The following is a 16,672-nucleotide window of genomic DNA, read 5'->3' as shown; positions in this document are numbered from 1 at the left end:
GGTTGACGCACCGCGTCAAAACAAGTCACCTCTGATGGTTGCTGAACGTCCTGAACGTCAACAACCACCTCCGTGCGTCGCCTAACGTCAACGTGCGGCTGGCAACCCACACTGGGTCGCATGGGAGGAGGAACCACCTCAACTGGTAGACGCGAGAAGGTAACCTCAGCGTCAACAGGACGCACAACAGACCGCTTGGAAGGTTGTTGGCCAGAAGGTTCAGCAGCAACCTTCTCCGAATTAAAGTCCTCCATCAAGGACGCAAGCTTGGACTGCATGTCTTGCAGCAAAGCCCATTTAGGGTCTACGGGAGCAGGTGCGGCAACAGACAGGGTTAGCGACTGAGGCGGTACCGCTTTGCCTCTCTTAGGCGGTGAGCAGTCATCAGATGACGGCAACGAGTCCGAACTGACCCAGTGGCTACAACCGGGACGTTGGACTTGTCCTGTAGGGACCGACTTACGTTTTAAAGGTCGTGAGACCTTGGTCCAAAGTTTCTTACGAAAAACACCTTCGGACGACGAGGTAAAAACGGGCTCTCTCGTCTTACGTAAGTAGGGGCGATCTTGGGGAGATACGCCTGATACCATGGAGGGAACGTCTGTTCGCTGATCAAGGCCTCTCGAACCCATGCGTCGTACGACATTGCTTCTCCCCTGTGCTTGGGAGCTTGCAAGAGGTCCCGGACTAGGAGGACGACAGGCACGAACAGACGAACCCTCAAGCGCAACACTGTTCACAACACTTTCACTAGGCACTTTATCACTTCCCGCGGCACTTTGGCACTTTAGCTCCTTAACATCCGCCATGAGTTGATTGCGGTCACTTGCAAGGGACTCAACTCTCTCCCCCAAGGCATGGATAGCACGCATCATGTCAGCCATCGATGGTTCCTGAGTGCTAGGAGGGGGGTTAGGAACCACCACTACAGGGGAAGGAATAGGTTGAGGGGCATGAGGAGAGGAAAAATCTATCGACCTAGAAGAACTTCTCCTTAATCTATCTCTCTCTAGCCTGCGTGTGTACTTCTCAAATTCGATAAAATCGAATTCCGAAAGGCCCACGCATTCCTCACACCGATCTTCCAATTGACAGGTTTTACCCCGACAATTGGAACAAACAGTGTGAGGGTCGAGAGAAGCCTTTGGAAGACGCCTAGAACAGTCCCTAGCATTGCATTTTCTAAACTTGGGAACTTGTGAAAGGTCAGCCATTTTGAATTGGTCAAGGGAAAATTCCAAAAAACGGTCTAAGTCATCAACAATGAATCCGATACAAAAAAAGAGTTCAAGGATTTATTTGAAGAAAAACCCTGCACAGCGAAAGCTCAAAACCAAAATAGAGTACTTCACCAAAGATGATGGAAAAAAACCTCCAGGTTTCAACAGCGAGTAAAGTACGTCTTGTCGACACGTCGACAGAGAAGAAATTGAGTCTTTGTTTACATTGAGTATGGTATCTGGCCGACAGTTGGCGCTGATGGGCACACCCGCAACCTGTATAGCGATCGCTGGCGAGTTTTTTACAGTTTTTGTCTGTCGAGCAACAGAGTTGCAGCTATATATATTCACCGGCTAAGTTAAATAATTAAAAACTAAATTTGATAAATCTATAAAATTTTGATATTGTTACCCAACACAAAATTGGTTATAAATTCCAACAATGCCATACAAATCCTTCAAAGTTCAAATTATTTTTTTTCAAAGGATGTTGTTTATAAAGATAAGGACAAATGATATGAGCAAAATTTTACGAAAAATTTGCTTTAAGTGATTTGTTAAAAGAAAAAAAAAAACATTAACACCTGTTATAATTTCTATTCAAGTTCTTTTATACACAATAGTGAAAACAAAATGTAGTGGACTTTGATTCCTTTATATGCAATTGTGAACACCAAATGTGGATTATGATTCATTGATACGAAAGAATAAAGTTCAAGACCAATGCTCCAATGATAACAGCAGCAGATAAGATACTTACTCCCTTTAAATAAATCATAAGCCATAACACCACATTTTAAAAACAAAAACAGAAAAACTACCCATAATAAATCATCACAACAGATGTCCAAACCAGATGCACTAAGACTTGTAGGGTGGTTTAGGTAGGAAGTAAAACTTAAAAGGAGTCAAGTTTTTATAGTGAGGAAAAAAACAAATTACTTAAAAAACTTGATTGGTTCCTACACGTACAGCATACAAACCCTCGCCTTTTAATAGGAGAATTATCCTGTGGAGGGATTTAGTCCCTATAATCAAGTTGGTTGGTACAAAATTTGGGAAGGCCCGAGCACTTTGACTTGAGTTGCAAAGTGTTGACTCTTGTCCACTTCCCACTACCTGTGTAAAAATTCTCAGAGGATAGACAAGATTTCTGTCCTGCAACAGATGGTCACTGAAGAGCCTCTATCCTAAAAGGGTATGATGTCTGAAAAGTGCGGTCAAATAAGTAATGGGGATGTCCACATTCAAGTTCATCCTCCTTGGGACCGATACTTCTATATCTACTTGTACAGCAAAATTGCTTGGAGAGAGAGAGAGAGAGAGAGAGAGAGAGAGAGAGAGAGAGAGAGAGAGAGAGAGAGAGAGAGAGAGAGAGAGAGAGAGAGAGAGAGAGAGAATTAATAATAATAACTATAAACAAACTGTATGAAAACTATATCCTATGAACCAGGAAAATAAAATACTGTAATGATATACAATAAGAAAATATTGATTATATATGACAAATTTGGAGATAATTTGTATTTTTCCTAACCTTACAAACCTTAGCTATTTACATGGGGTATTACTTTCGGCGTAGCTGAAATGACGAACCATTATATTTTTAACGAGGGTTAACTACCCTCTCGCTAGTTAGCGAGGGGGTAGGGTAGGGGAGGGGTAGCTAGCTACCCCTCCCCCCTCACACACCGGTGAACTGATTCACTTCGCTTAGAGGTAGGACTTTACGGGGGACAGGGCTGGCGGGCAAATATGAGTAAATAGCTAAGGTTTGTATGGTTAAGAAAAATACAAATTATCTCCGAATTTGTCATTTGTTCCGTAACCGAAATACAAACCACACTATTTACATGGGGTGACTTAACCCTTAGGTAGGGTGGAAAGTCCCAGCCTTACTGGCTTTGGCTTTACCCGGGGACTCAGAATCCGAGTGAGCAGCACTCGAGAAAAAGAGTCCCTGTACCTCCCAAATTCCTTGCTCCGCAAGGAACGTACGGCCTACATAAGCTTGTGTGTGAAGGAAAGAAGTGTGACTCATCCTAGGAAGTTGACCTGAAGTCCTTAAGATGGAAATCTAGGTTAGGACGTTCCCAATACCACCTCGTCAGGGTATGGGCGACGCGACAGTATTATACTTAATAATAGGAGCACAAGGAAGCATGGTTTACCTGCAGTGGTTTGAGGTCAGCTATGCAGAGAACCCAGGATGCTGCTTTCCCCCAAGAGAGGGGAAGATGAAGAAAAGAGTAAGGGCCAGACATACTTTTTCATTCATGCAGTCTAAAACTGGGTAGCAATGCCCTCAACCTTCTGCTACCTGTCCATTAAGGAGCCTGAGGTTAGACCAGCTGTTGTGCGGCCACCACAGGGCCATAGAGAACGTATCGCGGCTCCTGTGGGTCACGTCCTGCAGGTAGTGGGCTATGAAGGTCGTTTGACGCTTCCAGACCCTAGCTTGTAGCACCTGCGTCACAGAGAAGTTTCTCTTGAATGCCAGGGACGTTGCAATGCCTCTGACATCGTGTGCTCTAGGGCAACGTGACAGAGGAGGGTCTGGATTCAGGGAATGATGGATGACCCTTCGAATCCAAGCTGAAATGGTATTCTTGGTGACTCTCCTCTTCGTCCTTCCCGTGCTCACAAACATGGCTTGCACGCGAGGACGGACTGCAGCTGTTCTTTTAAGATAACGCCTCAGACTCCTTACTGGGCATAGTAGGAGATGGTCTGGGTCATCTGTTACAGAACGAAGACTCGAAACCCTGAAGGAGCTGAACCATGGATCCGGAACCCCAGGATTTTGAGTCTTGGCAACAAACTCAGGGACGAACCTGAACGTTACCTTACCCCATCCCCTTGAATGGGCGACGTCGTACGAGAGACCATGAAGTTCACTGACACGCTTGGCAGAAGCTAGAGCGAGCAGGAACACCGTCTTCCAAGTCAGGTGACGATCAGAAACCTGGCGTAATGGTTCGAACGGAGGTCTCTTAAGAGCCCTGAGAACCCGAACCACGTTCCATGGAGGGGGTCTCACTTCCGACTGAGGGCAGGTAAGTTCGTAGCTCCGTATGAGCAAGGAAAGTTCCAGCGAAGAAGAAATGTCAAATCCTTTCAGCTTGAAGGCCAGGCTTAAGGCTGAGCGATAGCCTTTCACCGCCGAGACAGAAAGGCGCATTTCCTCCCGCAGATAAACAAGAAACTCCGCTATTGCTGGAATAGTGGCATCGAGGGGAGAGATACCCCTCCCACGACACCAACCACAGAAGACTCTCCACTTCGCCTGGTAGACCCCTGCAGATGACTATCGCAGGTGTCGAGACATCCTCTCTGCAACTTGTTGCGAAAAGCCTCTCTCTGTGAGGAGATGCTGGATGTCTCCAGGCGTGAAGCCGAAACGAAGCTACGGCTTTGTGGAAGATGTTGCAGTGTGGTTGCTTGAGTAGCTCGTGTTGTGGGGGAAGTTCTCTCGGGAGTTCCGTCAGGAGCAGCAGAAGGTCCGGGAACCACTCTGCATGATGCCATAGCGGAGCTATCAAGGTCATCGACAGGTTGACCGATAGTCTGGTCTTGTTGAGCACCCTTCTCATCAGACAGAACGGTGGGAAGGCGTAGACGTCGATGTTATCCCACCGTTGTTGGAAGGCATCATGCCAGAGTGCCTTGGGGTCCGGGACTGGGGAGCAGTACAGCGGCAGCTTGAAATTCAAGGCTGTCGCGAACAAGTCCACTGTCGGGGAACCCCACAAAGTCAGGACTTTGTTGGCTACTAGAGGATCCAAAGACCACTCGGTACTCACTATCTGCGAAGCTCTGCTCAGACTGTCAGCGAGCACATTCCTTTTGCCAGGAATGAAGCGAGCCGATAGTGGTATCGAGTGGACTTCGGCCCATCTCAGAATCTCTACTGCAAGATGGGATAGCTGTTGTGAAAAGGTACCTCCCTGCTTGTTGATATAAGCCACTACTGTGGTGTTGTCGCTCATCACCACCACAGAGTGGCCCGCCAGGGTCTGTTGGAACTGTTGAAGGGCCAGATATACGGCCTTCATCTCTAGCAGATTGATGTGGAGGTACTTTTCTGATTCTGACCACCGGCCTGAGATCCTGTGGTTCAGAACGTGGGCCCCCCACCCTTCTTTTGACGCGTCCGAGAACAGCATCAAATCCGGGGGGAGGATGAGAAGATCCACTCCCTTTCGAAGGTTTCCGTCGGTCAACCACCACTGCAGGTCCGTCCGTTCCGCAGGCCCTATGGGGACCAGAAAGTCCGGGGAATCGTGGCCTTGACTCTACCGGAACTTGAGCCGCCATTGTAGGGATCTCATCCTGAGGGAGCCGTTTGGAACTAGATGGACCAGGGAGGACAGGTGACCTAAAAGACGTAACCAAGATTGGGCTGGAAGCTCTTCTCGTCTGAGGAAAGGTTCTGCGACCCTCCTCAGCCTTGCTATCCTGTCGTCTGATGGAAATGCTTTGTGGAGATCGGTGTCCAATATCATGCCTAGATATTCCAGTCGTTGAGATGGAAGCAGAGAAGACTTCTCGAGATTTACCATGATTCCTAGATCTTGGCCAAGTCCCAGAAGCTTGTCTCGGTGTCGAAGAAGGGTCGACTACGTATCTGCCAGGATCAGCCAGTCCTCCAGATAGCGAAGGAGACGGATGCCGATCCTGTGTGCCCACGAAGATATCAGGGTGAACACTCTGGTGAACACATGTGGTGCTGTGGAGAGACCGAAACACAGCACCTTGAACTGGTAGATCTTGTTGTCTAGGCTGAATCTCAAGTACTTCCTGGAAGATGGATGGATTGAGATCTGGAAGTACGCGTCTTTTAGATCCAGTGTGCACATGAAGTCTTGCGGTCTCACTGCAAGTCTGACCATCTCTGCTGTCTCCATGCTGAACGGAGTTTGTTTGACAAACTTGTTCAGGGCTGAGAGGTCATAACGGGTCTCCAGCCTCCAGACGCCTTCTTTACAAGAAAGAGTCGACTGAAGAAGCCTGGGGAGCCGTCGACGACCTCTTGGAGAGCATCCTTCTTGAGCATGGTCTCAACTTCTGCCCGAAGGGCTAGCCCCTTTGCCGATCCCATGGCATAGGAGCTCAACGACACTGGATTCGCTGTCAGGGGAGGTAGAGATGTCGTGAACGGGACGCGATATCCTTGGCTGATCACAGAGATCGTCCAGGAATCGGCCCCGAGTTGCTGCCACCTGAACGCGCATCTCTGCAGGCATCCCCTCACTGGTGGACACGCAGGGGGATTGCCAATCCTAGCATGTGCGGCCTCGGCCGCTCCCTCTAGGATTCTTGCCTCCCCTGGAGGACTTCCCGCCCTTCCTGTCCTTGACGGGAAAGGGCTGCTGTTTGGACACCTTTGCCTTTGCTGCCGAAGCCGGTTTCGATGTCCTAGACTGACGAGGCTGTTGTTGTTAAGGTGCTGGAGGCTTGTAGGGTCTGGATGTAAGAGCCCTTTAGAGGAGAGAATCGTGATTCGACTTCCTCCACCTCTCAGCTGTCCGTTCCACATCCTTGGGCTCAAACAGGCTCTTTCCAAGGATGGAAGAGTGTCTGAGCCTGCAGACATCCACGGCTGGGACCTTCGCATGGAGCCTCTCGGTCACCGCATCACGACGCTTCAAGATCGAGTTTGCCCACAAGTTCGAAACTTGGTGAGCCAGCAACTCGATGGTGCGCGTGCCCGAGAGGAGGAAAGTCTCCAAGGCCTTCCTGGTGCTCTCCTTGGACAAGTCCTCGGATCGCAACAGGATGCCCAGAGACCCCAGCCAGACATCCAGCCACGAAGTGGCCTGCATGGCACACTTTGCGACCTTCTCCTGGCTCAAGATCTCTGTATTCAAGAATGTCACATGCCGGGTGGAGAGTTTCTTGAGAGAAATTCCCCTGGAGAGCTCTTCCACAGAATGGTGGAGAGGAAGAGCTAAACAAGACTCCCCCATGATCTCGAAGTACCTCCATTGCTGCACGCAAGGAGGTGGGAGGAGTTTGTTGCCGGCAGGGGAACGGCTGGAGGAGGCGAGTTCGGAGAGCTGGCTCTCAACCTTGTCTCTGGCGCTCTTAACCCCCTGGGACCAAGGCAGAGCCGCACTGGCCTTCAGAGGTTTCTGAGTGCCGTAGACTTGGTCCAGAACCGTATCCTTGCCTTCGCGATGGGCGGTCTCCGGGTCCTCGAACCTGTTGAGTTGCCTCATCAGACTCAGGACCTGCCAGAAGGCATGCTCCGACTCGTGCAGCTCTCCTCCTTGTGGACTGGCAGCAAAGTCTCCTGCCCCCAGCTGCTCTACTTGGGGGGACACGCGGACGTTCTCCTGGGGTCTAGCTGGCTCTGGTCGAATCCGAGATGAAGACTTAGGGACAGTCTTTGAGTCCTTGGGCTCCCTCCTAGGAGAGATACAGGACTCCAATAAAGAAGTCTGAGGGCTCCTCGCTGCTCCCACACGAGACGATTCTCCTACTCGAGGTGGGGTTCCTCCCATTGGTGCTGTGGGAGAATGTCCCACCTCGCTGGACTCTCCTGAGGACGGAAAGGCTTCGTCCACAGGGGGGGAAGGGGCCTTCCTGACGGACTTCTTGGGAGCCAGTATGACCCTAGGAGAAGTTACCACGAAGTCCACTCCTCTCCTTCTCTTCAGCGGGGACGAAGCTACCGTTGGTTTGAGGCCTAGATCAACGAGGGCCGGCTTAACAGCCTGGACGACCGCTTTGATCAGAGACCCGAACCAAGGCTGACGGCTGACAGACTCGGTGTCAGCGACTCCCGCTGGAGGGAAGGGGATCGGGCGATCCTTAGGAGTGGATACCACAGGGCCTGCCTGAAAAGAAGAAGGGAGTTGCCTAGACCTCTCTGAAGAATCTGCCTCCTCCTGCAAGAGCGCTGCTCTGCGCTTACGCGGTGGAGATCGTGACGATGATCTGGAAGTACGCGTCGCTCCCGAGGAATCGCAATGTTGCCCGTATTGCGAAACCCGACGGGAATTGCGATCGGGGTCGCGCGCGGGCGAACGTTGGCACGCATGCGCGCAGAGATGAAAGCATGGGCGAGGGGGCGCGTGTGCGCGCAGGCGAGAGAACGCGTGGGTGCGCAAGCGAGTGAGCGCGTAGGTGAAGGAGGTGAGGGTGCGCGCGGTTGAAGGGGAGAGCGCTGGCGGCTGGGAGAATGACGGCGCGCAGGGGAGCGATGGCGCGTTGGCGAGCGATGGCGCGTAGGCCGAGAAGGCGATCGGCTGCGAACAGGCGAGTTAGCGCGTGGGCGCGCAAGAGACCTTCGGCGATCCAAAGTGAGGGCGCGCGGGTGCGTTGGAGAGCGCTTGTGCGCAGGCGAAGAATCGCGCGGGCGATCGCTGACGTGTAGTGGCGTGGTCGGGAGCTATCAGATGGACTGCAGGACCAGCAGGAGAAGTGGCGCGTAGGGGCTTAGAGACTTCTCATGGGCGCGCGGACGCGCAGAAGCTCGACCAGGTCTTGAAGAGCGCACAGGAGAGTGCGCGCGATGGCGCGCAGGCAAAGGCTGGCGCGTGGGCGGGGTCTGCGGGCACATAGGAGATCGACGGCGAGGGGGCAAAGGAGCAGCCTCCTTGCCTGCACCCAGATCCGGAGATCGTGGGCGCGCGGGCGAACGTTGGCGCGCATCTGGACCAGGGCATGCAGACGTACGCTGGCGAGCAGGTGATCGTGGACGCTCAGGAGTACGTGGGCGCGCAGATGTGCGCTGGCGAGCAGGAGAGAGCTGGCGCACAGGAGATCCCTAACGGGCAGGGGAGCGCTGACGCGTAGGAGAGCGCTGACGAGCAGGCGAGCGCTGGCGGGCAGGAGATCTACGGCGAGAAGATGTGGGGCGTGAAGAGTCTGAAGGGTCCACAGCAGGAGAGCGCTTACGCGCGGGAGAACGTGGGCGCGCAGGTAACACCTGGCACTTAAGGGACTTAGTCTCAGTGGGAGACAAGCCCTTATGCCCCGAAGGGACCGGTGCCCGTTGGAAAACGGGGTGCGTAGGCGCCCACAGCGCATCTGCAAACGGAGAAGGAAGGCTAGCAGGTCTGGCAGGCGTCGGTGATCGCGAACGATCAGCTGAGAGGTCTAGTGATGCAGCCGTAACGGTCTGCTCACGTCGAGGAGGCTCCTCTGCGGGAGACGTCGAAGGCGAAGAACCAAAGAGGCGCCTCCTAACCCCCTTGTAAGGGGAAGGAAGGCCTCGACGGCGAAGAGGAGGACAAGCCTTACGGCGAAGACGACCTCGAGGGGCAGCAACACCATCATCGGTCCTCCGAAGAGGAGTCTCCGTCAGTGAACTCCCCCGGGGGGAAGAATCACCCGCAGGAGAGACCGTTGGACCCAGCTCCTCCCTCGAAGGATGTTCGGAGGAGGGAACTGAGCCTTCAGCAACATCAGCAACAATAGCAGGGGTTTGGCCCGACCCGTCGGAAGCCTGTGCCACAACAACGTCGACAATAGACAGAGGATCTACCTCTGCTATTACCGGCGACTGTTTGACAGCTGCACCCAACTGGATCAGGTCAAACAGGGCTTCACTGGAGGGCGAGCCCTTAAGCCCCAAGGAAGCCCAAAGCTGCAAAAGATCATTGTTAGACACGGAATCATCAACACCAAAATCCTCCCCCGGAGGTGGAGGAGGAGGAGCTGCCTCGCTATGGGAGGCAACTTCTTCCTCTCCCGAACCCCGAGGTTGGTCAACAACAGAAAGGCCTACGCTACCACTCGACGGACCCTCGCGAGAGACCGATCGAGTGGGAGCTTCGGAGGAGGTTCGGGCAGCGGAAGAAGAGTCTTTGGAACCTTCCTTCCTCAAGGCAGCCCTTGAAGGAGAAAGGTCACGCTTAGACTTCTTCTTACGTCGCTGGGAAAACCTCTCCCACTGGGAGGTAGACCACTCCCTGCACTCACTACAAGTATTGTTCCTTTCACACCGTTGACCTCGGCAGTATGGACATAAGGAGTGAGGGTCGGTCTCGACCGCCGACATGAACGTTCCACAAGAGCGGTCGGGAAGTCCAGGGCACTTCCGCATGATGGATGGAGGCCAACTTCCAAGCACATAAGCTCTAAGAAAAAGTAAACAAATTAAGGCAGTCAAAAATGCGAGGGCGAGACAGACAGGTCTGATCATCACCCGAGCCAAAAGTGAAGTGAATCAGTTCACCGGTGTGTGAGGGGGGAGGGGTAGCTAGCTACCCCTCCCCTACCCCCTCGCTAACTAGCGAGAGGGTAGTTAACCCTCGTTAAAAATCTAATGGCTCGTCATTTCAGCTACGCCGAAAGTAATACCCCATGTAAATAGCGTGGTTTGTATTTCGGTTACGGAACAAATGACCAAGATGAATACAGTATCATGACACAGCATAACAAATATATGGAAATTTCACATTTTAAGATCAAATTACCTCCAGATCAAGTTATGATCTGTCTCCTGCAACCTAACCCTGTCGTAAGTTGAGGACTACCTGTAGTTCTCTAGACTCAAAAGTCACAAGCAACCTAAGATACTTACTATGTAATTAAGTTCCGATCCTGCTGTTTCCGATAGCATGGTTCCTGAACGACTGTGGAGAACTAGTGTGTGGAGATCTATCTTGAGGGGAAAGAAAGCAATTCGTACATTCCTGTGAAGATGAAACATGAAAGGAAGACCACAATAAACCTCGGCATTCGTGAAAGGAAGATCTTGTGCAGTAATCCGTGAAAGAAGAGTGATCCAGAATCCTGAACTGGAAAACCTGGAACAAAGCCAATGGCAGAAGTTCCATTACCCATACCTCACTTAGGAACAGACCAGAGAGATCCAATCATGTGGTGTCCAATCACATTGTTCAGGGACTATTTAAGCAGTGTCAGAACACATAGAGACCGCAGTCGACATGAAAGGCCAGGTCTAGAACTTTCTGAAGAGGGAAGGGAAGTAGGGTAGTGATTATCCTCCTGCATGGGATATGCCTGTTCAGTTCTGTAAAACACCAAGCATAGAAGAAAACTGTCTGCACCCTTATACAGTCCCACGTAATGAAACTTCCTGATACAAAACCCTGTCCAGTTTCCAGGGTGAGAATATACCAGGACTGTGTTCCTAAGTGGAAACTCTCGATATGTACCAAAAGCCTTCTCTACATTCTTCTCTTGGTGTCACAGTTGCAAGAGAAGCACAAGGGCAACTGCCAATGGTCTTATCGGCAGTGCTTGTGCTTGGTCTTGCATGACACCTAATATTGGCAGCAGGAGCGTGAGCTTCCTAACTCATAATGAAACGTCCCCGTGGGGAAGGGTTGGATTTGGTAGAGCTTCTTCTCCTATGAAAGTATGTATAGAATGGGCCAATGTCTCATGAAACTTGGACTCCTCTCACAGTGTGTTTGTCCTTATGGGTGAAAATGTCTCTGCTGCTCTCGAAGAAGTTGGAGGGAGAGGGTGGCGACTCTCATCATGACCGACGACGTGCGTACTGTGCTCACTCCTGTACTGGTGGCAGGAGCGTGACCACTGTACCTCATACAGAACCACCTGCCAATATCGGACTGGAGGTTGATGTACAGTACCGACCTCTCACGTTTCAATGGGACAAGGTCGGACAAATTCTCGTTAAGAGTTTGAATGATTCGTCTTCATAGGTGGTTTCTTCTTTTAGGAGCAGCTGGTGTCGTGCCTGAAGGCTCAGCAGCTCAAAAAATCCTTCTAATGGAGAAGCACTAGTTGCTCAAGTTCCTGTATTACGCACCGCTCAAAGCTGGGTACAAACTTGGTACCTACCACTCTAAGCTAGGTAAAATCTTCGTACGTATCGCACATCCTGGTGCATGCCAAACTTACATACACAAAGAAATATCATCAGTGTCACACAGTTAAGTTGATTGGACATCTTAGATTTGAAAAAAGGCCAAAAATAAGTTCAAATGCAGTGCATACCAATGTTTTTTTTCCCACAGATTTAACATTCCCCATGCACAGCTTCCCTCTCTCTCCTAAAACAGAGATGTCCAGGAAAAGGAAAGAGGGTGATGCATTACATTCTAAACCCTGCTTGTAACAAACAGAGTACTGTACACCTGCAGCGACATGTATATTTAGGGATGAGAGTACTGTATTACAGGCACATACATACGCGCCTTACAAACAAGGAAAAAATGCATTGTGATCCATCCCCTATATGATTGTGCACGCAAGATATCACAAGCTTAAACGATCCCGTTGGTTCAATTTATGTGTGTGGATGATCGTATTCGTGTCGTGGAGACCTTGCTCGTATCCATGAAATGATCACTGCACACATACAAGTGTAAGACAATACTGTAAGTAAAAGACAGTACGTATCGCTTGTGCATGTAGTAGTCAGGAACGTGGAGATCATGTGCATGGAAAATTGTTGCCTGAGAAATTCTATGCAGCTCATAACATTTCTAAGATTACTGTATACTGTAGTCATTTCACACATCATCAACCACTTTGGCCCATCATACAGTATTGCTAGTGCTATTATATGGCACCCAATCTTAAGCGAACTAATGTGACTTCAGGTCGACACATGCCATGCCCATGAGAAATATCTTATCCAATCACAAAGCAAAAGGTCACAGGTCTAGGTCAAGAGGTAAAACAAACGCCCTTTCCACTTTTAAACGCCAAAGATAGAAGCATAGCTCATAGTTTTATGATTAATTTTCAATTCCTGTTGCCTTTTTCTTATACAATATAAAGCAGGTCTTGATACGTTCTAAAAAGAAATTATTCATGACTCACACAAAGCAAGTTCTGCCTAAATGAATGTGTAGATTTCACAGCAGGAAGAAAGCATGTAAAAAAAAAAAAAAAAAAAAAAAAAAAAAAAAAAAAAAAAAAAACCTGAGTTGAAAAAAAGCATGATTTTGGCACCACCAGACTACGACTTCTTATGTAAGTACTCTTATATTGTTAGTGTAAACATAAGGAAAGGGGGTGAAAGAACTTGACACCATAAGTTAGGTTAGGTAAATTTACTACATATTCCTGAGATTACTTTCCTCGGAATATTTGCTGTCCCCGAATGACAGACATAAGCTAGAATGTATATTTGGAAATATGGTAATAAGAGGAGAGGTGATTAACCCCCTTCTTTCCAGCAGGCAGGGAAATGGCAAACTATGTCAAGTTAGGTGGGGATACCTTAACCTAGGGCATACCCCTTTGATTTCCTTGCAACTTACGCACAGCAAACAGTCAGCTAAGGCACAAAAATAGTTCTATCCTATTTATTATGACTCTTACAGTAACCTCATCACGAATCTATATTTGTATCGATAGGAGTAGATCTCAAAGAGGGTGAATGCAGTTTGTAGGAACAGGTGTAAACTTTCTTATTACTTGTCAAATCGGTATTCTTTATGGAGAAGTTATTGTTTATTTTGGTCTGAAATATGATAATGTGTAGTAAAGAAATATGATTTAGTGTTACATTGCCAGGAGTGAAGCCAGTTTGGAAGCAACTACATGGTTGAAACTTAAGTCTTAGGGTAAGCTAAGAAAGCGACAGTATAATGGGGGTCACAGCCTCCCGGTAGGTAAGTACGTAAGGATATAGTTCCTAGGTTATGTGGTCTTGTGTCTCTTTCACTTTTAAAATGTGGGTTTTAAGTCACAACTTTCGAAATTCTAAACCGGATCTGTCCCATGCTCCTACTATTGAAGCCCTTGTAGCCTATATCAGCGGCCAGCTCCTCCGGCATGCATTTTCTTCCCATTTTCTAATTGTTCATAAGACATGACTGCTGCACTACAAAAACTATGTCCATTTTTCTATAAAACCTCTACACAAAAGCATCACCTAACCTAAACTTCCCTACCAAACTTAACCTAAAAGCCGAGTCCCTATCTACCTAACTAATAGGGAGGTCTAACGCAACCTGCGTCCCCCTTACACAGCTGTATTCTTAGGGCTGATTCATATATTAGTCTGGTCGCGCTCTGCTTTCGATCCAGTCAAATATTGTTAGACATTTTTAAGTGGAAGCATTCACACTGGCGCTCTGGGCCGCTCTCACTCCAGTCATGATAGAAAAAAATCAATATGTACAACAACAGGACCGTAGGTGTGAACACCCCAGTACCTAAACCGAACTGGGACTGGAGCGCAACCGGACAGAAAACGAGAATCAACCCTTAGCTGGCCACCATCAAATACACATGGGACCAATATCAATCATACAACCCCATGTCTTAACAAATCCCAGTACCTCTGAAAGGCCCAAGGGTAAAGTTATACCACCAAAATTTGCCGGGGTTCACAGAACGCCCACGGTCAACTATAATACTTGGTTTAAGGCCTCCGGAAAGCATTATTTGTTAGTATGAATTTACACATTTTCATTATATAACAGACACACGGTGAAATTAGCTACCATACCTGTGCTTGTACGTTGCTATCTGGAGGGGAAGTATTAAGGCCTCTGGAATAGACGGAGATTGGGGCCAGCCACTTTCCACTTTCGGGAACAAAATTCCCCAGCCTAATGCACCTGGTTGCATTTAATTTGAGTAAAGTGGCCATGTCAGAAACACCAGATACGGAGCCAGATATGTAAATTAGGCCTCGACCAAATAAAAATCACAGAGTAACTGAGAAAATTTCGTAAGCGTAACTTTTACGGGGAGATGACGAAACAGGATCACATAACCAAAACAGAACACTTTTCTTCTGGTCGTTCAAGACCAAAGTTGCTGATAACTTTAGTAGTGTTTATCTAAATATGTGATTAAACATTGTGAAACACTTTATCTTTCCTATCACCGCTACTATGATGATTACCAACTTCCTTATTAATTGTAATCCCCAACCAATTTGCATCAGTTATAATCTCGCAAATAAGGCATAATTTTGTATGGAATTTATGTGCTTGATGTACCTTATGTATATTCACGTAGACTCGTTACTATTAGATAACTGGTTTATATTAAACTGATATACATTAACCTATGGTACATTTATCTATATTAACGAGAATGCTAAATCTTTTTTACACGAGGACAACATTAATTGTCATTTACTTCACAGATAATTTCGTTAAAATCATTATTAGACCCAACACTAACAAGGGCATTTCACGACTTCCATAGCGAAGATTATATTTACTAATATAAAGGGCACAAAAGCTCTAAACAGATATCCTCTATGAAAATATCTTATATAAAGCCCGTAATCATGGGATTAATTAGCATAGTTAATTCCGTAAACTGGCGTCACAGCTGCTATGGTCTTCAACGACGGTTATAGAGAGACATAACTGGCATAATGGAAGTTTCGAAGGTTATAGGCTGTAGAATAGGCTCAACATCGCTATGAAAGTTCAGTGACTTCTACTCTTTTTTTAAAGGCTTTCTTATCGAGACATTACAGACTGTACCTTCACATGGGTGTGGCCAGAATTTCAGCGAGGGAATAAAATTTACATTTGAAGGGATTTCCTTAACTTTACCGTCTTAATGTGTATTCTGGCAATTATACCCCATTGGAACAAGAAATGCTAAAGCTTCTTTTTTCCTCAAGTCATATGTTTCTTTATTATAAAAACAGTTTAGTTACGGTATTGACATTTATCTAATGAAAATAATTTGGTTCTTGTTACCTTTACAATTATGTAAGAAACTGAGAAATTAATTGAGTTGGTTTTAGGATTAACACAAATGGCATATGGCTACTTTCCTCTTGGTTAAGGATAGAAGAGACTCTTCAGCTATGGTAAGCAGCTCTTCTAGGAGAAGGACACTCCAAAATCCAAACCATTGTTCTCTAGTCTTGGGTAGTGCCATAGCCTCTGTACCATGGTCTTCCACTGTCTTGGGTTAGAGTTCTCTTGCTTGAGGGTACACTCATGGCACACTGCTATCTAGTTTTCTCTTCCTCTTGTTTTGTTAAAGTTTTTATAGAAAATATTTATCTTAATGCGTACTATACTTGAAATATTTTATTTTTCTTCATTTCCTTTCCTCACTGGGCTATCTTTTCCCCTGTTGAGCCCCCTGGGCTTATAGCATTCTGTTTTCCAACTTGGGTTGTAGCTTAGTATTTAATAACAATAATAATAGTAATAATATGTTTATTCATGATATTTTTATCCAACTTAATGTCATCAACTTACGCATTAAGTGACTGAAACAATTGTCATAGTTTTTGATAACGCACAATGCAATTTTCTACTGAGCCATATAGTTGATTTTCAGGTAGAGAAGCATGAAAAATAAGGAATATATCATGGAAATCGATTGATAGATTAAATTGTTTTAATAAAATTAATGGAAGGTCATAAGTTTTTGTGTGTCTTTTGCACTGTTTTATATATTTTCATGACATGGATATTATACCATAGTTGAAAATTAAAACTTGATAGGAGAAATTAATGTTAAAACATACGGTTGTGAGTCCAATTTACATGTCAGTATTTGATACA

At 47.5% G+C, this 16,672-nt stretch overlaps 1 protein-coding gene and 1 pseudogene across 1 annotated transcript in view; both read right to left on the bottom strand.

Annotated features, from left to right (window-relative positions):
- Window positions 1-14,912, bottom strand: part of LOC137642427 (complex I assembly factor ACAD9, mitochondrial-like) — a 108,008-nt gene extending 93,096 nt beyond the window's left edge. Inside the window, exon 1 of the mRNA XM_068374974.1 lies at window positions 14,632-14,912. Within this exon, the coding sequence (XP_068231075.1) occupies window positions 14,632-14,775 (144 nt within the window). The 5' untranslated portion in view covers window positions 14,776-14,912. The remainder of the gene's footprint in view (window positions 1-14,631) is intronic.
- Window positions 1-16,672, bottom strand: part of LOC137642869 (uncharacterized) — a 443,369-nt pseudogene that overhangs the window by 320,486 nt on the left and 106,211 nt on the right.

This window comes from Palaemon carinicauda, chromosome 6 (assembly GCF_036898095.1).
Source record: "Palaemon carinicauda isolate YSFRI2023 chromosome 6, ASM3689809v2, whole genome shotgun sequence".
Classification (NCBI taxonomy): Eukaryota; Metazoa; Arthropoda; class Malacostraca; order Decapoda; family Palaemonidae; genus Palaemon; species Palaemon carinicauda.
The sequence above is the reverse complement of the archived record's forward strand: the minus strand, read 5'-3'. Positions and strand labels throughout refer to the sequence as shown.